Here is a 24,331-nt window from a genome sequence, read left to right on the forward strand (position 1 = left end):
GAGAAAAAAAAAGGCTGATTTTATTTGTCATCTCTTAACAGAATTTTTTTCTACACAAACTGACAGTGCAGTTTTCTCTAGATGCCCCCTGTTCACCAGTTCATTCAGCCACCAGTCATGAAACTTCTGAGTGAAATAGCATTTCCACTTTTAATTTTTTTTACACTTTTTTCTAGAAAACTACATTTCCAGGTATCTGATTTAATCTCATATCCTTTATATAGACTCAGGAATTTTATTGTCATATTTTTTTATGCCGAGATATTAAGGCAGAAAGAATAAGTAAAGGCATCAGATGATATGTACTTCCTTTTAGAAACCACTTTTGGAATCTGTGAAATGCCTGGTCTTTTATTATTTTATTCATTAATGTGTTTGTTTCATTTAATTAAGATACTTTGAACTCTATGTATTATAAAAATACTTGCTGAGAATTTGAATACTAGCTATTAAATTAATTTTAACCAGGCCTTAAGTTTCTAAGATATCTGTAATATTTTTTGTTGTTGTTGAAGCTTTAACAGCATATTTTTATTAGTTCAGTTGTCTAAAGATAATAAAAGTTGCTATTATTTCACCAAACCCACTCCTGCGCTGTTTCCTTCATGATGTTCAATAGCTTAACTCTGCCAGCTGGCTTTTTGAAAATTCGAGGCTTTTAAAAATTTTTAATTTTTTATTGAGGTATAATTGACATACAACTTTGAGTAAGTTTAATGTGTGTGTATAATGTGTTGATTTGATACATTTATATATTGCAAAATAAACATTACCATAGCATTAGCTAACACCTCTACCATGTCACATTATTATCTTTTTTTTTTTTGGTGAGAACAATTAAGATCTGTCTCTTAGCAACTTTGAAGTTTATAGTACAGTATTGTTGGCTGTAATCTCTATGCTGTGCATTAGATCTAGTTATCTACTACTTACACATTTGTACCTTAAAATATCACCACCCCAATTCCCACTTCGGCAATGGAACTTGGTTTCACCTGAGTGTAATGTCCCTGTTCCTTTTGGCAGAGGATGGTTACTGCTGTTTATTTTGTCTTTTGTCCATTTTTCCTCACTTGTGGACAGAAATCTTTTCCCTGATGTTTCCTTTTTCTGCTGTTCATCAACTTATACTTTACCTTTTAATCTTTTCTAGATATTATCTGGTATGAGGTGATCTGCTAATTGGTTTATCTAACCACTTAATAATGCTTTCTCCACTTCACTCTGCCTGCCCACAATTGTTTTTTCATTTGTTATTTATTTCTGCCCTGAGTTCTATTACATACCTTCAAGTGTGAAGTAGTGTAAATAGCTGAAGTACTTCAGTTCCTCAAATACATGTTTGAAAAGGACATGACTGCTCATAGATGTGCAGTAATATCCTCTCTGATGTTGAGGGGTTGCGATGAGTCCAGGTTTCCCGTGTCAGGTTTCTCTCCTCAAATACATTTTAACTACAAGAAGTTGTTTCTAATCAAAAAGCATTTTTTGGTGTTTACTGATAACTACTTAAATTTGTGGTTGTAAATATTTGATCTTCAAATGCAGCTTTATGAAGCATTCAGTGTATCCAGTGTCACATTTTTTTTTAAAGGTTACGTTCCAAAATAGCATTTTACAATGCAAATTGTTACATTATCCCCTTTATAAAATATGTTATGTTTGCTTTGTGTTTGTTATTTGTGTACATATTAGTCTTATTTTGATATGAACACAAATTGTACACTAGATTTAAAGAACTTGAAAATTAAGTCAGTACATATTCTGATCATTTGTGTACACAGATTAGACATATACTAGAACCAGTGTTTTAGAATTTCTAATCGGTTGCATACCTGTACTTTTATAAAATGTGGTAGAAAGGAGGAATTGGGAGATTAGGTAGGACCCAGTTACAGGAAGAAAGGTGAGCAAGATCTGTAGAATAAATGGGTTCTCATAGGATGGCTGCATGGATGCATGGATAAAAGGTAACACATCCTAGAGGTCTTAAGGAGTTTTAATAAAGGAGTTAATTTATTAACAGATTCAGTGTGGGTAGAGATTCCCCATTTATTGGCTTGAATCAGTTTTCTGTTAACTAAAGTATGGGATAAAGAAAGTAGCAGCAGGTTTTGGGATTGGAACGTGAAAAGCCTCCGAATGGAGATGGGTCATTTGGGAGTTTATCGAGTTGGAGGTACCTGAGGGATATCAGATATTGGTATAGACAAGTATAAGTTTGGAGCTGAAAAGAAGGGCTAGAAATAAGATTTTGAACATCTTCAGTATAGAATGTCTTTTGTCTTACTTTTTTGTTAAAGAAAGTCTTGGAAGAGACCAGATTGGTAAACTTGAAAAGAAGGAGCCTCTTTTGAGTCATGATTGCCAGGATCCATTAACTATTAGTCATTGGTGCAGTAGAGTCCTTCCTTGAAACTCTTGTAATAATCTTGTATTACAAAGAGAATGGAAGAACTGAGTTTGAGGGCTTTGAGAGAATCTCCATCAGATCAGCTTGGCCAGGCATCGTGGCTCATAAATGTTACCAGAACTTAATCAGTTTTAGTTCTGTATCTTATTTTCAGAGACTAAATCCCTAAAGTAAGTACCATCACATCCTAAGGCATTTCCCTAGTTTCATTCATTTATCATAGACTATTAGTTTTAGGAATTAAGTTTGTTGGTTTTAAATCATACTTTCAAAATTGTGGCGATCTGTAAAAATGAAAAAGAAAAAAATAATTTGCCTTTGACCTTCAAGAGTGCCTGACACCTTCCCTTCTCCCACTTAAACCGTCCGTAAAACCCTGTTTCATAAGGGCTGTGTACACATAAGTCGTTTCCTCAGCCTGAAGGACCTCTTTTCTTCCCTCAGCTATATCTTTTGGAGTCTGCTATGGAACTGTCTTTTAAGCTTCTATTAGGACATTAATTTCAGTGAGCCTTTTATTCAATTGCGTAGATGCATAGCCATAACAGAGTGCCTGGCGTAGAGTAAAAACCGGTTGCCAACATTTTATTCCTAAAAAGCTGTGTCTGCTTTAATTGAATATAGACAGCAGTATTGACTACACATACCTTGTCTACATAGACTGAAGTAAGGCTTTGGGGGGTAAGCACACAATTTACAAGTTTTAAATATTGGCATTTAACCCTGACTGTGCACTGGGATAATTTGTGGAAGCTTTAATCTGGTTCACAGGGTGTGATCCCCAACCCACTGAATCAGAAAATCCAAGATTGGATATGGAATCCAAACATTGCTCCATATTAATAATTTATGCATACAACCATAATTTGTCAATTATGAAAAGTTATCTCATTGCTTGTCTTCAGAGTTGGGAATACAGTTGGAGGGTTCTACAGTTGAAAAGATTGTGAGATAATCACAGACTATATAACTAGAAGTAAAACTCTTTAAAGGGAAATAAAGTCTTGAAACTCAAGTTTTGTGTGTTAATTACATCAATATAGATTTCCCCCTCCAGATAGAAATCAAGTTCCTTAGTGTATAGAAAGCGAAATACTATAAAGTTATTTTGAAATACTGAACAAGTCAAAACCTTTTACAGAGAAAGTGACTTTGGTGATAAAGATGTCAACAGAAATTGTAATGAATTGAACCTTGTACTAAATTGGACCAGAAGTGCTATTAAAAGGAAATCACTGTTAACATTAGGAAAAATAAAGTCTTAGGTAAATCTTTTTGCTTGGAAATTAATTTTCTATAGAATGCTTTCTGCCTTGAGGTTTGTATATAGTCTTTGAACTGCAGAAGCCTCTACTGCGTAGTAAGTCTTATTTCACACAGCAGTAGTCAGTTTCAGTACTGCAGTATTTCGGTGTGAGGTACAGTTATTTCCTAGCTCTTTCTGTTGGTTGCAGCGATGGGTGCTAGATATTTTACCATGGCATCTTCAAGGTTTGGGGCTGATTATCATAGTTGATAGTTATTTCTCCTGGTTTATATGTTAAAGATACATCTATTTTGCATCCGGTTTAGATACTGGAAATGAAACTGCGAAGTCATGCCATCCCCACCCTAGTCCCTCATCTCCCTTTAGTTTACTGAAAGGTGTGTCAGTGGTTTTCTTTATGTGGGGTGGTTTTGTGTGGCTGTTCTTAGTTTCTTAAACTTAAGTAGTTATTCTGTAAGTTCTTTCATTCTCACAGGCCTGTTTTTGAATATGTACTCTTTTGCTGAGTTAATTTTTAGACATCATTGTGGTTTGGAAATGTTTAATATTTCATGATATTTTGGGTTTGAAATGGTGCGTCAGTGACTTCATTGCTGATTTTAAGATTGATTGATAATTATATAAAACATGGTCCAGAACTACTTCTGCCAGTTTTCACTGCAGGACCTTGAATATTGATAGATGAAATGTAGGTTGGGCAATTCGAATTATGCATCTCTGCTCTTTGTGGGATTTCAGTGAAATAGCAAAACTAAAATACTGCCATCTTAAAGGGTGTTTTTTTGCAGGTCAGTTTGTATCCTTTGGCTCAGCTAGGAAAGGTCTGTCTTCTTTTATCTAAATATTAATTTATGCTGGCAGGATAGATTAGGCTTAGAAATGTAGTACAGTCTGAATGTGTGGCTTCTGTGCCTCTTTTTGTCTAGAGGAAAACAACTGGTTATAAAGCGTGCTTTGCTTTCATAGTACTCGCTTTTTAAAATAGTCTGTTTTCTATTGCTATGGTAGCACACTAAAAGGATGTTTGAGGACATACAATCTGCTTTGTAGGCCAGGGGAAAATAAAAGCAGTTCTAGAAGTGTTCAGATGTTGGATTTTTTTTTTCATTCGGTCAATCACGGCAAATAATTTTTCACTCTTGGTTTGTTGATCATTGTGTCCCTAGTATCTGCATTGTCCTAAGGACATTATAGGGCCTTGAAGTATTTGTTGAATGGATTAAATATTTAACATTTAAGGGTCATAGTCATTTAGTTAGTAGCTTGCCCATTCAGAATATTACAACCCTTAAATGTTAAGAGTACTGCAAATGTAGGCTAGCCTAATTATGCAAGCACATAACAGACATTCGTGAATGAATGTAATAACTACTGATTCATACCAAATTATGCCTTCTAATTTTTCTTTCATTGTAACACTTGGTAGCTGACATTAGTTTATTTTTGTTAATTGAGGGTTCTAGTTGACCAAGTGCAGTTTTGTTGGTTCTGTTCTGAAATACAGTACTAAAAGCTTGCTGATGATGATTCCTCTTGATAAGAAAGTTTTGATAAAGAAAGTTCTTTTGGGGCTTATATCTAGAAGTTGTCATTGTACATATCAATTTTCAGTTTATCCAGCAGTTAAAAAAATATAACTCTTTAGGCATTTGGATTGTGGATAGGAGTGGTAATTTTTAGAAAATGGTGTATACTTTGGCTTTTGATTACTTTTAATGGTAAAAATTTGTGGAGACTCAAAAATTTGAATATACATTTCTGGAAATATTTTTTAGAAGAGTTCAAAGAGATTTACCTTTTTTTAAATTTTAAATATTTTATACCATTTCTATTACTTGTATGCCTTCTCTTAGTTTAGATAGCAGATTTAATGTTGATGCACTAGATGCCAGATGGCGTCCAGTGTTCTTGATGATGATTTGTATTCTTATAAGTGTTACACCTAGAGTTTGACATGTATTTGGGGGGGGCAGGCTTATATGACATTATTACAAGTGGATGCTGTAAATTATTAGTGGTTTATTATTGCCTACACATATAATAGCATGTACGTTCTAAAAGGATAATTGCATTTCATTTCTGTTGGTTGCAAGGATGGATGGGTGCTAGATATTTTACTGTGGCATCTTCAGGTTTGGGGGTTGATGATCATAGTTGATAGTTATTTCTGCTGATTTATGTCTTAATAGGTACATCTATTTTGCATCTGGTTTAGATACTAGAAATGAAACTATGAGGTCATGCCATCCCCACCCTACTCCCTCATCTCCCTTTAGTTTGCTGAAATGTGTATCAGTGGTTTTCTTTATGTGCATTGGTTTTGTGTGGCTATTTGATGCATTCTTTATGGTACTTCAGATACTTTTAAAAGACACTAAATACAGTAATTATTGAAGAATCAGTAAGGGCAGATAGTTTTACCCTTTATGATAATTCTCATAGTCATTTTTTTAAAAAACATTCACATCATTTTGAGATAGTGGTATTTAATACATTAATGCCATTGAACTTTTACTTTCAGTTTTTAAAATAATGATGTTTTCTATTTGATGTGTTCTATACCTAATACTTCCTATTTACTAGAAGACTTAAAAACCTGATTCTTTTTCCATATAAACAAAATTTATGTAGGATAACTTGATATCAAGTTAATTCTTACCCCAATTCTCCATTCTCAACTGTTTGAAGAAAATATTCAGCAACATGTTTGTTGCCAGCAGTAAATGTTCAAGGTAATGCTAGTTGGTTGTCTAGTATGTTTTATTTGCATAGCATAGTTTCATTATTGTATTAGACCTTATATACCTGAAGATTATTTTAAAATACGTTTATATGATTGAATTTAGTGTATTAATTTTCTCACTCTCTTCTTGCAGCATTTTCAGTTAGCTTTGGTTGACTGTAATCCCTGCACTTTGTCCAATGCTGAAAGTAAGTATTATTAAGTACCATAGTTCTCTGCATGCGTTCAGATCACTTCATGGCAAATAATAGTAATAATAATAATAGTCATAAATCCTGTGTAATTTTTTTCCCTAGAATTGTTGAATCTAACTGTATTTGTTGCCATGGCTACTTGTACAAATGGAACATGTGAGACCAGTTATTATGAGCAGCAGCCTGTGTCTAAAATAGATATGCCAGTGAACTGAGTTGTTGAATTAAATTATCTGTGCTAGTGAACAAGATTGATTATTTGTGTATTAATTACATTGTAGATGACTTGGGGGGATTAAAAACAGGGTTTGCCAATCTTTTAGGAAAACAGAGTATACAAAGATTCTTAAGTGTTAGCTCACTGATTCGGGCTTTGTGGTATTAAAATTATTGGTAATTATGAAGATATACTTTGACTTTCTATTATAGTTTTAAGCATCACACATAAAAATTGAGGTGAGATTTTTCAGTTAATTAAAAAAGAATGTGTGAAGCATGTTCTGATACAGTGGTTTTCTTTAGACATTTATTTTCTGCTTCTATGTATGTTTCTTTCCAAAAGCAGATTGGGTTGATTATGATGTGTTTATCAATATGTATGTGTTGGCATATTTATTTAGTGTACTTTAAGGTAGCCAATAAAAGTTTAAAGAATATGCATTGGATTCAAACTGGATTTCTTTAAAACTTTCTTACTTGAACAATAAAATTTATAATTAAAATGTATGAAAAATTGAGTCATTCTTCATGAAAATTTCAGATCAGTCAAAAGATTCTAGGTTTTACAGAGTCAGTATTTTGCTGTAAGTGACTTCATTTTTTAACCATATAGAAAGGAGTTTAGTGAAGAGAAGTCTCAGTGGTAAAAACGCCCCCAAATGATTGAATCAGTGAAAAGAACGGTAGAAATTTGAATATAACTTGCATATAACATGAATTAAGACATAGTGTGGATTAAATCATTATCTAGACCAGACTAATTATCTCATAATTCTACTAAACGTGATTTTCTGAGAAAACTTAAAAGAATTCTATTTTCTTTAAATGAAACTCAGGATTTAGTACTGATCAGTGTATTTCCAGAACAAATGGTGGGAAGGTAACAAATGCAGCAATATTTTAGTTTCTAAGATGAGGATAAATTAGAAAAAGGATTTAACTCATTGATATATTAATTTATAAAATGTTAATTTTTTATACTTTTTCCTTAATTATATATCCAGGTTATATAAACCATCTAGAATATAAACCCTTAAAATCCTTTTTAAATTAATTTATGGGAATAAGAAAAAAATCTGATTTTCATTTAATTGATTGTAGCTAGTGCCTAAAAACTAACTTTCATACGTACTTGTCAGTTTGAATGATAACCTTAGAGGGACGTCACATAAATTTCAAACTAATAAATTTTGTAAATCCTCATTTTATTCTACTCTGTTGAAGTTAAATCTTACTTGTAGATCATTGCTCCTGAAGGAAAACACCTATGTAGAATGAGTACCACAGGGCAGATCTTGTTGAATTTGAAGAGGACAGTTTGAACAATCATGAATACATTTTCGAGCTTACCACGACTCTCTTTCTGTTTGTTGAGAAGGGAAATAAGAGGGAGGGTGACCAATGTCCTGTTTTGCACAGGACGGAGGCGTTTCCCCAGACTCAGAACTTTGAGTGCTAAAAGGTTGGTCACTCTAATGGAAAGGGCATGTGCCTTATTTAGAGACATTAGGCCATTATAGTTCAGTTGATTTGGGTAGTTTATTTTTTTATTTTTTTGCGGTACGCGGGCTTCTCACTGTTGTGGCCTCTCCCGTTGCGGAGCACAGGCTCCGGACGCGCAGGCTCAGCGGCCATGGCTCACGGGTGCAGCCGCTCCGCGGCATGTGGGATCTTCCCGGACCGGGGCACAAACCCGCGTCCCCTGCATCGGCAGGCGGACTCTCAACCACTGTGCCACCAGGGAAGCCCTGGGTAGTTTATTTTTGACAATCAACATAGCTACTTGATAACCATGGTAATAATGGCTGATGTCTCACAGAGCACTAGCAAACACAGACTACTTAATTTGAGCTAGATATTATTACTGTGTAAACATCAGGCTCTTTATTATCTTTGTAAAACTTATTTCTCTTCAAATTTTTTATATCATTACCTATTTAGATATGCCACAGACGTTGACAGTTTTTTGAAATCTTCCATGTTACTTTGTCGTGCTACAAAGTTCAGAAGATTTTAGAAAGTAAAGTGAGCTTTAAAAAAAAGTCTGTATGAGATTTCTGTTTTATGGCACAATTCATTTATGCAATTAAAGAAAATAAGTAGATTCACTTGCCTCTTCTAGAGCTATTTAAGAGGGGTTAATTACAGTTTGTGTTTTGAAAGTAGAATCATGGTGATGTGAGACTTCTCATTATATGATTGCCCCTTGGGATAAAATTGTTCCTTCTAGATTTAATTAATTCTATTAATTCTAAAAATAATGTATTAATTTCTGAGAAAAGTTTAATTTCAGAACGTTTTATGGCAATATTTGTTAAAAATTTCTACCTCTAATTGAGACTTGCCAAGTGGAGCTTTTTCTTAGTTGTATGGTTATGTTCCACTTTGAAGAGGACTTTTAAGAATTTAAATATAGATTGGTTTTCATACCACAAAAGATGATACTGGATTTAGTAACTCATGGGATAGGAAAGCCCTTGCTGAGCCTGGAGGAAGTTTGGGATGGTAATAGAATGCCACCGTGCTGCTGATCTTTTCTTCCATGTGACCTTTCCATGTCACCTTTGTTAGAGGAGTAGGAAGATTCAGGGGAGAAGGGCATAGATTTTCCATCTCTTCCTCATTCTCTTAACCTGTAACCCGGTCTCCCTCTAATGATGTAGTGAGGTGAGATGGACTGGAACTCTCAAGGGAGCTGTGTTGGAAAAGGGGACTAGGAAATAAGAAAACCCCTGAAACAGATATAGGTAAAGGGGATATTTATATCTGTAGAACTTTTATTATTATTTTTATGTGCTTTTCACAAAATGTTGGTTTTCAACTTTTAAAGGTGATGTTTTTATTTTGCCTCATTTCTGATTATTTAATATACGATATTTAATGATTATATATGGAGAGGGCAGTACTTTACTATTGATCCAAAAATGTTGTTTGATATTAAAGTTCATTATATATTTTGTTTTGGTGTTTATGCTTATTTACTTCAGCTGTTCCCAGGTGCTGGTCTAGGAACAGGTATCAGAATCCCTTGCAGAACTAAATAAAAAGGCACTTTTCCAGGACTTGCCTGGGATCATTGAATATAATCTCAGGGATCTCTATTTTTAGTAAGCCTCCCAGGTGACTCTTACAGTTATGGGAGTCAGTGAGAGAGTTAGTTTATAATGGCGATGAGAAATTGATGATAGCTGTGGACATTGTTTTTAAAGGTCCACATATATATTATGCATATAATTTTGAAAGGCTCCCAGACTCCTTGAAATTCAACTATGAAATCCAGGTAGATAGAACATTAAGTAAAAGATTTGTCATTGAAGGATGAAAATCATATTATTTAAGTAAACCAGAATCCAGTTTTGATTCCTGGTTCATTGTTGCTTTTGTTGAATCATTCATATTCTGGTGGTGCAGTATCAGGAAGAGTTGAAAACAAAAGCTGCAATATGTATATTTTTATTTGATTTTCAAGAGATACTTATTAATGTTGAGACTGTTTACTATTCTTGCCTTCCAAGTGGTTTGACTTTAAAAAAAGATTATGAAGAACTGATAGAGAAATGCAACTTATTTCCTCTATGTGTTATTACTAGTGTCATTCTTGTCTATGACTTCTTTATAAACATTGATATGAAATATGGTATAAGGAAAAAAATTGGAGGGTATTTTTGTTGTTTTAATCAAACACTTTTTCTTTTTTGACTTGTAACTCAGGTTTTAAATACCATGTTTTGAAACGTATAGGTTATAAAGTTTTCTTCATTTGTTTAATGTTGCCATTTTGAACTTTGTAAGAGGTATACCCACTTGCTATAGATTTTAATATTAATTTTAATAATTACATTGACAAAATTTAGTAATAGCCAACAGTGAATACATGTGGTTTCTTATCATGTTCGTGTATATTTGTTTATATATTCTGTGTTATTAAAAATAAAAGTTGTGTTCTATAATTACTTAAATCTATGTAGTAGAGATGGTGCTTATATTTTACATTTTATATTCTTAATTAAATTTACCCAGACACTGCTGTATTATTATTGATTTTTGTTTTCCATCATCTTTGCAGTTCAATTTCACATTGCCCACTTATATGAAACCCAGGTAAGTGTTTTAACTTAGGTTACTTAAAACAAACAAAAATGATCACCCATACCATTTTAAGTGGAATCAGATATACAGATAATTTAATGGAGTTCTGGGCATTACTTCTTACATACATTTTATACTCATTAAATGTGGTCAAGATTTTGCTTTAGTGTTACAGTTATTATACAGAGTGTTTGTTGTGTACAAAGACGTTTCATTCAGTATGATTTGCCTCTAAATTCAAACTATCTGCAGGCTTAAATGGCTGTATTTAAGAAGATTTCTCTTATTCTTGATGTGAAATGCCTAGTTTTCTTTTCGAAATGTTTATAGATGGTTGTTATAATGCATTGTTTTTAGTTTCACTTTTTCTTAAGATTAAAATATCCCTTCTACGTATTACTGTTTGAAAGGCATATTAGTAACCTCTTGATGTCATTACCATTACTTTTATGGCTGCTGTATTTAAAAAACTTTTTTAGTTTAATTTTAGAACATTTTATTTTTTTGTATGGCAGATTTTGCTTAGTTATATGGTAAAGGACATAAAACATAGACATTTAGTCTAGGTAGGCAGTGGTATGGAAAATCAGGCATAAGTTGGTATGAGGCTAAATATTAGGTAATCATAGTTTACCCAAAAAAACAATTTTTATAACAGCTTTTTAGGAAAAAAATACTGTTATATTTCTACATAATTTCTAAGGTCTGTTTTGTTTCAGAGCCACCATGGGGTGGTCTAAACAATTAACATCTGTTTCCTGGACACCTCCATCTGTGCGCCCGCCTACCCTTCCCGCCCCTGTGCGTACTCGCACGCACACATGCGCGCACATCCACTGACTCAGAATTGATGCACACTCAGGTTTGGATACTCTACTAATCTAGGGATTTTATCCACCTTGAGAGGATGCATTTGAGAATTACATTCATGTTGTGGATCAGAGTCTTTACCTGCCAACGCTAATCCCAGCCTCCTGCCAACTGCTGATTTTTGCCAAATCAGTAAAGGCCCCAGGGTGAAAGCAGCTATAGAAATAAGCTTCCTCTCCAAAGTTCTTTCCCTGGAGTCTTAACTCCTTCTGTTTTCATTACCTCAGGAGATCTCTGCTGTCTTCAAAAGGATGAGCTCTGATTTTTTCCCAGCTTTTCTAGTTCTTAGTGAGATTTCCCTGGTCTGTCATTAGGTAAAGCAGATGTTATCTCGCCTTTCTTTTTAATGAATGTTTTTCGCTTGAGATGGAATTCTATTTGATTATTTTTATTTGACCACTTTAAAATTTACATTCCATTGTCTTTTGGTTTTCATTGTTTCTGATGAGAAGTTGTCTGTTGGTGTTATTTTTTTTTATTTCGTGAAGGTAATGTGGGTACAGGACCCCTCCCCCCGCTGATTCTTTCATTTGATAAATTTTAGTGCCCATTAAGATTAAGCAAAACAAAAAGAACAAAGTTTGTGCTAGGCAGAGTATATAATTATTAGATGACAGGAAGATGACACTGTAAGCATATGAAAGGATTGAAAAATATCTACTCCAGTGCTTATAACAAGGATTTTTATTTTCAGGTGAAAAATTAAGGGAAACAAAAGGCTTACCTACAAAGTATACAATGTGATTATTTGATATATGTATGATTTCCCGCACTGAGTTAATTAACACGCCCATCCTCTCACATCTCTAAAGTGGGGGCAGTGAGAACAATTAAGTTTGATTGTCTTAACAAACTTCAATTGTACAATACAGTGTTAACAACTATAGTCATCATATTATATGTTAGATCCTCAGACCTTATTTGTCTTGTAACTGGAAGTTTGTACCCTTTTACCAACCTTTCCCTATTTCTTCCACTCCACCCCCCTGGCAACCCTTTCTACTGTCTTTTCTATGAGTTTAACTCCCCACCCCCACCCCTTTTTAAAAAGAATCCACATATAAGTGATATCATATAGTATGTGTCTTTCTCTGTCTGGTTTATTTCACTTAGCATAATTCCTTCCAGGTTTACCTAGGTTGTCACAAACGACAGGATTTCCTTCTTTTTTTAAGGCTGAAATATCATTCCATTGTATTTATATACCACATTTTCTTGATCCATCTGGAGACAGACCCTTAGGTTGTTTCCATTCTTGGCTCTTGTGAATAATCCTGCAGTGAACATAGGAGTACAGATATCTCATCAAGATAATGGTTTTGTTTCCTTTGGTAATATACCTGTACCCAGAAGTGGGATTGCTGGATCATATGGTAGTTCTGTTTAGGTTTGGGTAATTTTAATGAGATGTTATGTCAACTCACCCACACCCATTCTTAGATTATCTAAATAAAGATAATTTTGTTTCTCTGTATAATGTCATATCTCCAAGTAAATATATTATGAATTATTGGATATTTATATCAATTATTTAATTTACCTTTCCCATTTTATTAGCTGAGACCCGCAGAACCATTTTTTTTCCTAACAGTAATAATAGTATTAACTGGCCTTCATTTCTTTTTCTTGATTTTAATGAAATAACTTGAACAAGTCACCATCTAAATTCTAAATAACCTTTAAAGATTAAAGGTAAAGGATTTCTCCCTTTTAATTTTGTTATTACAGTGTTACTTATTTTTGAGTAGATAATCCAAAATGAAAGTGCCTGCAAGAATACAGTGTAGTATCCTCCTCCCTCCTTTTCCCTGGCCACCTATTCCCCTCCCGAAAACCACCAACCACATAAGCAGTGTGTTTTATATCCTTCCAGAGAATCTCAGTGTATATATAAGCAAATCCATATATTTGCTTGCACATATATTTGCTTTTCTTTATTTTATTGAAATAATAACCCATTATATATGTTCTCTCTTGATCTTGTTTAAATTGGTTTTTTTAACTTAATATTATATTTTGGAAATCATTCCCTATCAGTACATGTAGAGCTGTATTATAATATATCCCTTTGCAGAGATGTACTGTAGCTAATTTAACTATTCTCCCTTGAGAGATAGTTACAAATAATGTTATTATGAATAACACTGTTGGTAAGAATTACTAGTTTCATTTTTAACATTGTCTTCTAACTAGCAGTAGTTTATTACTGAAACACTGTAGACTGGTTTCATTTATGCATATTGTACAAATCCAAAAATTCTAAAGAAAGAAAAATAAATTCCAGCTGACATTTAAAGATGCAGTAAGTATGTCATGATTACCTAGGGTTTATTCCATGAATTCAAGATTAGTTCAGTGTGAAGAAATATGTTAACAAAACAAACAAAAATCATGGTAAGGAAAACAATATTGTGAGGAAGAAAGATTTTTTTTTGAAAGAAATAAATAGTGTGAAAAGGAGAGAAAAACAGATCTAATTAATAGGTCAAAACCTTATATTCTGAAAAAAATTAACAAAATAGATAAACCACAAACTAACTTGATCAGGAGGATAAATGAGAGATAAAGCACAGATACATAAAGTAAGATAACCATGGAAACAGAAGAAATTAGTACAGTCATACAAGTACAGCTTAGCAGATGTGTATGCAAATGAATTTGAAAACTTAAAGTGGACTGTTTCCCAGGGAAATACAGATTAGAGAAATTGACCTCATTAGAGTTAGGAAAGTTATAAAAAGCCAATTTTCATAAAAAGAAACAGAAAATTAAGTAATGCCCTACAGAGAAAGTACCATGCCCAGATGGTTTTACAGGGGAATTCTACCAAGCCTTTAAATACCAGATAATTCTAGCACTCTATAGATTATGCCAGACCACTAGAAATGGAGAGAAACTTTCTCATTTCTTTTCCTTTTTTTGAGAGGGATAGGGGGCTTATAACAGCCTTTAATCTGACCTTGAGAGACTTATGTGTTTGATAATAATTAAAGTCCTTTCTGCACTTACTGATTCTATAGCATATTTTTACAATATAATGGAAACAAAAAATCTGCTTCTAAACATTAACTACAGGCCACAGTTCTTTGGTGTCTTCTTTTTTATTTAATTGTAAAATATACCTGACATTAACTTTACCATTTTAGCTATTTATTAAGTATACAATTCAGTGGCATTAAGTACATTCGCATTATTGTGCAACTATCACCACCATCCATCTCCAGAACTTTTTCATCATCCCAAGCTGAAACTCTGTACCCATTAAAGAATAACTCCTCATTCCTCCCTCCCCCCAGCCCCTGGCAACCACTATTCTACTTTTTGTCTCTATGAGTTTGACTATTCTAGGTACCTTATGTAAGTGGAATGATACAGTATTTGTCTTTTTGTGTCTGGCTTATTTCTCTTAGCATAATATCTTTAAGGTTTGTATATATTGTAGCGTGTGCCAGAATTCCATTCCTTTTAAAGGCTGAATAATATTTCATTGTATGTATACACCACATTTGGTTTATCCACTCATCTGTCAGTGGACACTCGTGTGGCTTCCAACTTTTGCCTGTTGTGAATAATGCTGCTGTGAACATGAGTGTGCAAATATTTGTTTTTGTCCCAGCTTTCCATTTTTTTTGGATATATACCCCCAGAAGTGGAATTACTGGGTCATGTGGTAATTCTGTTAAAATTTTTGAGGAACTGACATACTGTTTCCCCCCATTCCTTTTTGAAACAAGTGTAACATTGATGCCTAAACCTGATAAAGACAGTACAAAAAAGAATCAATATACAAACTATTATCACTGATGAATATTGGTATAAAAATACTAAGTAAAATATTAGCAAACAATCTGTTACCTCATTAAGCAAATAATATACTATGACCAAGTGGTATTCATTCTGGGAATACAAGGCTGATTGAATATTAGGAAATCTATTAATATCATGCATCATAATAATAGAGCTAAAGGTAAAAACAAGTCACTATCATCATAGATGCTGAAGAAGCCTTTGATAAACTCAATACCCATTCCCAACTAAAATTACTCTTGGACATAGGAATTAAGGGTTACTTTCCTATCATGATAAAATTCATGTACTTTAATTCCAAAGTCAGTATCTTATTTAAAGAGAAACACTAGAGACATTTTCACAAAAATCAGGAGCAGGGCAAAGGATGTCCTCTGTCTTCATTACTCCTCATTATTGTACTGTAGGTATTAACCAATGCAGTTAGACAAGAAAAATCAATTAGAGGCACATACAGAAATTAATAGCTTTCAGCAACAATAATTAGAGAGCACACAGTTAGAAAATATTGCCATTTATAATAACAGCAAAGTGATTAAATACTTAACAATAAACTTAAAAGATACTATGACTCAATAGTATAAAGATGTTCATGGGAATTTAGGTTTTTAAATGTAATACAACATCAGTAAAAATTACTAATAAACTTTTTAAAGCAATTAGGTAAGTTGATATGGAAAAACATTCTGGGATAGCCAGAATAACACTGGTGGTGATGGTAGGGATTGTATGGATTATATTAACCCTACTAGATATTAAAATATTACAAGGAAGCCTATATGATTAAAAGTATTGTACTGGCATGTGACTAGACAAATAGACCAGTGAAATATCATAGAAAGGCCAGGAATAGATCCAGTGTACATAGAGAAATTGAGTATATGATAAAGGTAATATCTTACATTCCTTTAGCTAAGGTAGATTTATTCATACATGGTTCTGGGACATAAGGTAGCCATTTGGAAAAAGATAAAATTAGACCCGTAACACAAACTATTCACAAGAATAAACTACTACAGATGAATTAGGATCAAAATGTAAACATTGATATTGTACAAGTACTAGAAGAAACATTAATTCTTCTTCAACTTTGATGTAGGAAAAAGGCTTTTTAAACTATGGCTCAAAATTCAGAGGCAATAAAAAGAATGACCAATCAGTTTGAGCAGCATAAAAATAATTTCTGCATGGCAAAAAAACAAAACAAAAAAACCATACATTCAAAGGACACCTATGAAACTGGGAGAAAATGTTTACAACGTATAGCACAAAGGGCTAATACCCCTGATATATAACAAACTTAAAATTTGACAGACAATGAACAAGACCCATTAGGAAACTGGGAAGAATGACATGAGCAGACACTTTCCAAAAAAGATACAACAGCCCTTAAGCATGTGAAAAAGTGTTCAAACACACCCAGTTAAAGAAATGCAAATTAAAGCACACTGAAATACAGTTTCTTACCTGTCAGATTGGTGAAAAGTGTAAGTGGCTATGGTAGCGAAACAGGCACTCTCATGCATTGTGATAATGCAAACTGGTACACCCCATCTGGAACAAAATAATCTAACAAAACTACATGCAGTAATCTAGCAAAACTCTATATACACTTAACCTTTTGACTCAACAATCCCAAATCTAGGAATCTACCTTGAAAATATATCTCCAGAAATATAAAAATGTATAGGCACAAAGATATCTTTTGGAGCATTGTTTGTGATTGCAAAACATCGGAAACAACCTAAATGTCCATACATAGGAGAATGGTTGTACATATAAATCATGGTACATTCAGGCAGTGGAGTGTCATGCAGCATTAGAGAAGAATGAGGAAGACCTAGGTAAATCACTATATGGAACGATTTCCAGGATATACTGTTAGGTGGAAAAAATGTGAAGTATAAAAGTATAATATGCTACCCTTTGTGAAAGAAACTATGTATGTGCAAAGCAAGATACACGTCCCACTTGTGCACAGGTAATACTGAAAATGGATAAACCAGAAACAAGTGAGGTTGGTTACTTACCCAGGAATGGTTGTGAATGGGGTAGTAGGGAGTAGAACTTACCTTGAGTATACTTTTTATGTAGCTCTAACTCCTAGAACCTGGTTATGTTTCACATACCCACCCCAAAATTCATTGAATAATTAAGACCAACCAGAATGTGAGTTAGCCCAAAATAGAATGAACAGTAACAAATTAACCTAACTGTATTACAAATGAATAACATAAGTATACTGAGGGGTAGGGATGAAAAGAACTAAGCTAAATAACTTTGGAGAATAGTATTTTGACTCTATAGTGTAAAGCTAGAGACAAAAGAACTGTAAACAAATCTTCCACTACAGTTACTTTCTCACAGGGATATGGATAGAAATTCTGCAACTATTTTATGTAAATATTAGGGGTAAACAATTAAGTAAATGTATTGTGGATAATGAGGACCAGATTTTCAGTGTCAGAGAACTTACAAGTAAGAAAAGAAGAAAGGCTAGACTGAATTCTGTGTTGTTGGATTAGAATTGGAGGGATCACTATGAACATAGGTTATTTATGGAAATAGAGAGTTGGATAGAAATAGAGATGTGAGAGAGAGAGAGAGTGTGTGTGTGTGTGTGTGTGTATGTATGTATGTATCTGTATACATACATATAATGTGTGTATACACATACATTATGTATGTATCTATATACATACATATAATGTGTGTATACACATACATTACATATAATGTATGTATATACATACATTACATATAATGTAATGTATACATAATGTATGTATACATTAATATATTTCCTAGCTGTTTGCTGCAAGGGCCTAGAAGCAGTGACCCACCTTGGCAGCAGTGACCCACCTAGCACCCAGATCTTTGTTTCTAAATCCAATTCTTCAATGAAAGGAATCAGGAATTCTTGGGGAGAAGTGGGTAATTCCAGGGCTTAGGCAGAGAAACTACTAGATGATCCCTGGAACATTTCATGGTGCCAAAAAGTAAGGAAGTGCTTAGAAAATGATGGGCATGTGGAAAGATAAAGAAGCCAACTTGAGGGAAATGGGGTTTCTAATCACCAAATCTGACACAAGTTTAGAAACAATTATAATAATGGTATATAAGATATAGAATAAAATATATTCATATTGCTATAAATGAATAATTGAATAAATAAACAGGGAAAGGGGTCACCTTTTTCTTACTGTAGAATTTTAATTAATTAATATATGAGGAATGTTGAATATCTTTCCACAAGGTGCTTACTAATTTGAAAGGGCCATTCTTCAAAATAATTAGCTAGTACTTTAAGTCAGGGGGCCCCAACCCCTATTAGGAACTGGGCCGCACAGCAGGAGGTGAGCCGCAGGGCAAGTGAGCGAAGCTTCATCTGCAGCTCCCCCATTGCTGGCATTACCGCCTGAACCACCCCACCCCCCCATGGCTCGCATTACCTCCTGGGAACACACCCCACCCACCCACCCACCCCCACCCCCACCCCCAGTCTGTGGAAAAATTGTCTTCCACAAAAACGGTCCCTGGTGCCAAAAAGGTTGGGGACCGCTGCTTTAAGTGTCAAGGTAATGAAAGTCAGAGACTGAGAATCTGTCCCAGATTAGAGGATGGTAAAGAGACATGCTAATTTAACACAGCATGGGATTTTAAGTTAGATCCTGGACCAGAAAAAGGATATATGTGGGACAGTTGGTGAAATTGGAATAAATTATGTAGATTAATTGTATTTTATCAGTGTTAATTCTGTACAGTCTTCATTTATTTAGAAGCCTTGTTATTGTTATCTCATCCTGATATGTCCTTTATCATTATGAAACATTTCTCTTTCTCTCTGGTAATATACTCTTTGCCTTGAAGCCTTCTTAATCTGATCTGAATCTAGTCACTTCAGCTTTCTAATACTTACAGTTTACGTGGTATCTTTTCCCATCCTTTTATTTCAGCCTGTTTGAATCCTTATATGAAAAAGTGCATATCTTACAAGTACTGTGGTTTTGGCTTTCTTTCACTTTTGTAAATCTGTCTGGCAGTCTCTGTTGTTTGAATATCTAGTCCATTTATATTTAATTCAATTACTGATATGGTTACATAAAGTTGGCTGTCATTCTTATTGTTTCCTTTGTATTTTGTCGTTTTTCTCTGGCTGCTTTCAAAGTTCTTCTCATTACATTTGGTTCTTAAGTATGCGACTATGATGTAGTTAGGTATTGGTTTTTCCTTTATATTTATACTACTTGTCTTTTTAGTCTTTTGGATATGGGATTTTGATGTCATCACTTCTGTAAAGTTCTCGGCCATTGTCAATATTTTTTCTGCCCCATTCTTTCTCTCTTCTCCTTCTTGGACTCCAATTAAGTCTTTAATCTGCTATTCAGTCCTTCCAGTAACTTTTATTTTTAAATTTCAAATTAGTATTTTTCAGTTCTAGAATTTCCTTGTGTTTCTCTTTTAATTTCTCTTTACGTGCTCTGATTTTTGGTCCATTCATTCCTTATGATTATGTTTTCCTTTTCATCTGTGAACATTGTTAAAATAGCTGCTTTAAAATTATTTGCAATTTCAACATCTGAGTCATTTCATGGCTGGTTTTCATTAATTTCCTATTGTTTTCAACATGAGTAAAAATTTCCTGATTCTTACAAGTCTGGTAATTTTATTCTGGGTATCATGAATAATACGTTGTGGAGAGTGATTTTGTTATATTTTTCTGAAGATGATATTTTTGTTTTATTAGCCAGTTAACTTTGCCCAAGTCACACACGAAACTTTGTCATCCCTGTGGTTGGCAACAGCTAAATCTCTTCCTTTAGTTCTTTTAGGCTGCTGAACATCTGTTGTGTTCATGCATAGTTCAGTGGTCAACCAGGGATTTGAGCAGTTTAACTGCAGAATTTGTTGTTCTTTCTCTCCCTCTCCTTTCTGGTGTTTCTTCTCCCCTCACTTCCAGCTCTTGTGATAGCTACAAAGTCTGTCCTCAGATTCTTCAAGCTAGTAAGATTGCTGATTTCTGTTTGAGTTGTAGCCAACCAGATACCAGTTGGGGCGTGCCTTCAGGTGAAAATCCTAGAAAAGTGGGGTTACTAAACCAGTGCCATTCCCTTCCTCTAAGTATTAGCTTCTCTGTTTTTGCCTGATTTTGGTTTCTTTTCAGTACTTTCTGATAGTTAACTTTTATATTTTATCCAGAATTTAAAGCTGTCTGAAGTGTTGTTACTTCAGCATTACCAGAGACAAAACTTTATACTAACTTTATACTAAACACCTTTACAGATAAACTCATGTTGCTTTTGTATACTATTTATAGTTGCTACTTAATGTTCTGCTGTAAGCATCCGTCATATTTTATATTTCCACTCACCTAGTGACATAGACCTAGGTTGTCCATCTCCTTGGTACTACAAATAGTACCATTTACAACATTACCTCTGGGAAGGTTCCTTTGGTATATATATCCCAAGAGTGAGATTGTTAGATTGGAGCATATTTGCATACCTAATTTCATGAGTAAATTCCCTTCAGGCAAGGCATGAGCATTTTCCTTTACTCACATCCCCACAATACTAAGAACCACCCAACTTTATGTTTGCCAATCTGATGGGTAGAAGGTAATATATCATTTAAACTTGCATTTTCTGATTTCTAGAGGTGTACACTTCTTCACATGTTTTTCACCTTTTATGTGTTGGTTTTTATGTCCATTGCCTATTTTTCTGCTTATGTGTTTCAAGTCAGATCCTTACTACTCCTCCTTATTTGTGCCATTTTGGCCAAGTTGAATAAATTCTTTCACATCTCAAAGAAATACTCTCCTTCATTTTCTTCTCTTAGTTTTATACTTTTACATTTCATATTTAGGTCTTTAATGTGGATGCCAGTTTTTTGTATATAATAGGAGGTAGAAATCAAACTTCATGTTTCTCAATACGATGCAACCAGCTTTTCAAGTATGTTGGTTTTATTATTATTACTAGTGTTTGGAAGTATGTTTTAGCATTTGTTGAGGTGATTCCACAAAGGGCTCTTTCTAAAATATAAATTTGATCATATTGCTTGAACTCATTTCAGTGGTACCCCATTGTCTTAGGATACAGTCTGTAGTCTTTTAACTTGGTTTAGGAAGGTCTTTGTGAAGTTGTCTGCTTGTCTCTGCATTTTCTGCCCAGTGTGCTAGTACTCTAAATTTACCACATGCTCTTTCTTCCTCTGGGAAATATCATACTGTTATTGTACACAGTACAGTATGTTTTTTTTTAACAGTACAGTATGTTTTATTTGTTTTTATATCTGTATTCTTGACTACACTGTAGTCCCAGCAGTTCCTGTTATGTATTAGGTATTCAACAAATATTTACCAGTTGAAGGAATTGAGTTGAATAACTTGATCCTTATCCTTCATTAATTGTCTAATTCACTTTTTCAGACCAGATTAATGTTTAAAGGGAACTCATTTACTTGATGAATAAAAGTTTATGTAATAACTACTGTTAATCTCAATGGACAGTTCTTTCAAATCTTCCTCATGTTGACATACTGCATTCATAGAGCTCCTTATTTGTTTTCATAGCTCTTTTTTAATCTCGTTTGATCCTTAGAACAACTCTAGATAGAAAGATCAGGCACTACATCTGTTTTATGGATGTTGAATCATAGCTCAAGTGATTTGCCTGAGGCTCACACAGCTAGTTTCGTGTTTCTACCTGTGTTTTGGGGGAGAAAGATTTGTTTGCTCAGGCAGCTGTGTACTGTCAGTGATATGAATGAAAGCCACTTCATTGTTCTGCCAAGTATTTTTTAAAGATAGCATTTATGAGGTTTTCTTTTGTTGGCTTTTCCCCTTTTTGTGGGGGGTGGTGGGGAGGTTTTGTCTTAAGTTTTAGGACTGTAGCAATAATGGGTTTCAGTCATATTAGTACTTCTGGGATGAGAACTGTGGGTAAATGGTTTCATTTAGAGTTTTGCCCAAGGAATCTTAAATATTGCAAACATTATTAGACTATAATTATGGGAGGTTTGTTGTCTTCAAAATCATATATGTATTCTAAAATTTTTCATAGGATATTTTATATACCAGTATCTATATCTTTTAAACTTAGGTTTCAACTACTTTTGTACTTAGTTTTTTTAAAGCATTTTTGACGTGCTCTATTGTTCCTGTTAAGTTGCTTCGGAACTTGGTATTTCTAGGCAGACAGATGATGCACTTGGAAGTGGAATACTTTTCTGGTTTCATTAGTGTTATTAAGTAAAGTTGAAATCATTTATGTTATTAAATAGGTTGAGATGATTTTTTTTAATTATTGAGATTTGACAAATTCTTAAAGGTCATGTTTTAATGATACTTTGTTATATTGAATGTTTTACTGGTGTTAGATACTCTGAAACATGGTCTATTAACCCCAGCTGTCTAGAGTTAGAGAAACATTCAGTAAGGCACTTTTCTCTTTCAGTTGATTTTTTAAAATACGCCAAAATATCAGTATCATATAAAACTTAACATATGAGCTAGTTCTTTAAAGATGTTAATTTTATTTTCTTTAAATCTGTTTTTCCTGCTCTTTAGAGGAAGTATCATTCTGCAAAGGAAGCTTATGAACAACTTTTGCAGACAGAAAACCTTTCTGCACAAGTAAAAGCAACTGTCTTACAACAGTTGGGTATGTAATAATATACATTTAGTGTGTTATAAGTACATCTCTTTATGTTTTTTACATGTCACAGATGGTAAATACGTGGCTCATGTACCCTATTTCTTTTCTTTCCTTTTCCCCAGAGTTGATAGAATTAATCTGAACCCATCATGTTTCCACCTTCTGCCGAGCATTGTCTATCTCACAGTCAATCTCATTACAGTTCTTTAGTGCAACTCATCCATTTAAATTCTCAAAATTATACTCTGGTACTTAACCCATGGGTGAGGGGGACTGAATACTTTCTTTGTGCCAGATATGCTTAGTACTCAATGAAGTTAAGTGATTTACCTAAAGTCTCTTAGTGGTTGGTGAGCTTGCTTTCATAGCTCTGTTGATAATATTAACTAAAGCATTTTATGTAAGAATTGTGGAACATCTAACACTATATATAGTTTCTCTACACATGCAGTTCTGTTGTAATGTTGAAGATGAAAGCATGTAGTCGTCTGGATATAATGTGTCACTATCACCAAGAAGATAATGATGGAATTCTCCAACATTTAATTTTGTTGCTTGGTTATTGAGTCATGTTTCTTGTCTGCATTTGGTATTTCGGGGGTTTTTTTTGGTTCTCCCTCCCCCCCCACCCCAGCTTTTTAAAATTTGGTTTTGGTCTGGGCAAATAATTGACTCAAGTTTTAGCCACCGTTGTAGTAATGTGAATGTTTTCATGATGTGACTATTTTTAATGTAATTTTAAAATTATTTAAGCTTAGACTTTATCACTTATCTTCATGATATGAATGCATATTATGTGATCGGTTATACAAAATAAACACATTGCTTTCATATAAAAGTTTTATTTTTAGCTTTGTTTTTAATTTAATCTCTGGATAGAATTTTCCTTGAGTTATCCATACTTTTAAAAATTATAGTAAAGTTTTGTTTTTAATGATTACATGTAGTGTTTGAGTAATGTGAATTTGTATCTTTAAATTAAAACAAGTTTATTAGTACAGCAAAAAAGCTTTTGTGTTAGTTCTTCAGTAAAAAGAGCAAAGTGGTGCCTTCAGACAGCTTACTCAT

At 33.7% G+C, this 24,331-nt stretch overlaps 1 protein-coding gene across 12 annotated transcripts in view; it reads left to right on the forward strand.

Moving 5' to 3' along the window:
- Nucleotides 1-24,331, forward strand: part of KDM6A (lysine demethylase 6A) — a 209,309-nt gene that overhangs the window by 124,931 nt on the left and 60,047 nt on the right. For all 12 annotated transcript variants that reach the window (XM_033412200.2, XM_033412202.2, XM_004283395.4 and 9 more), the window contains 3 exons: nt 6,557-6,611; nt 10,903-10,937; nt 23,176-23,269. In XM_033412200.2, coding sequence (XP_033268091.1) covers nt 6,557-6,611; nt 10,903-10,937; nt 23,176-23,269 — 184 coding nt within the window. The remainder of the gene's footprint in view (nt 1-6,556; nt 6,612-10,902; nt 10,938-23,175; nt 23,270-24,331) is intronic.

Source organism: Orcinus orca, chromosome X, assembly GCF_937001465.1.
Source record: "Orcinus orca chromosome X, mOrcOrc1.1, whole genome shotgun sequence".
Lineage (NCBI taxonomy): Eukaryota > Metazoa > Chordata > Mammalia > Artiodactyla > Delphinidae > Orcinus > Orcinus orca.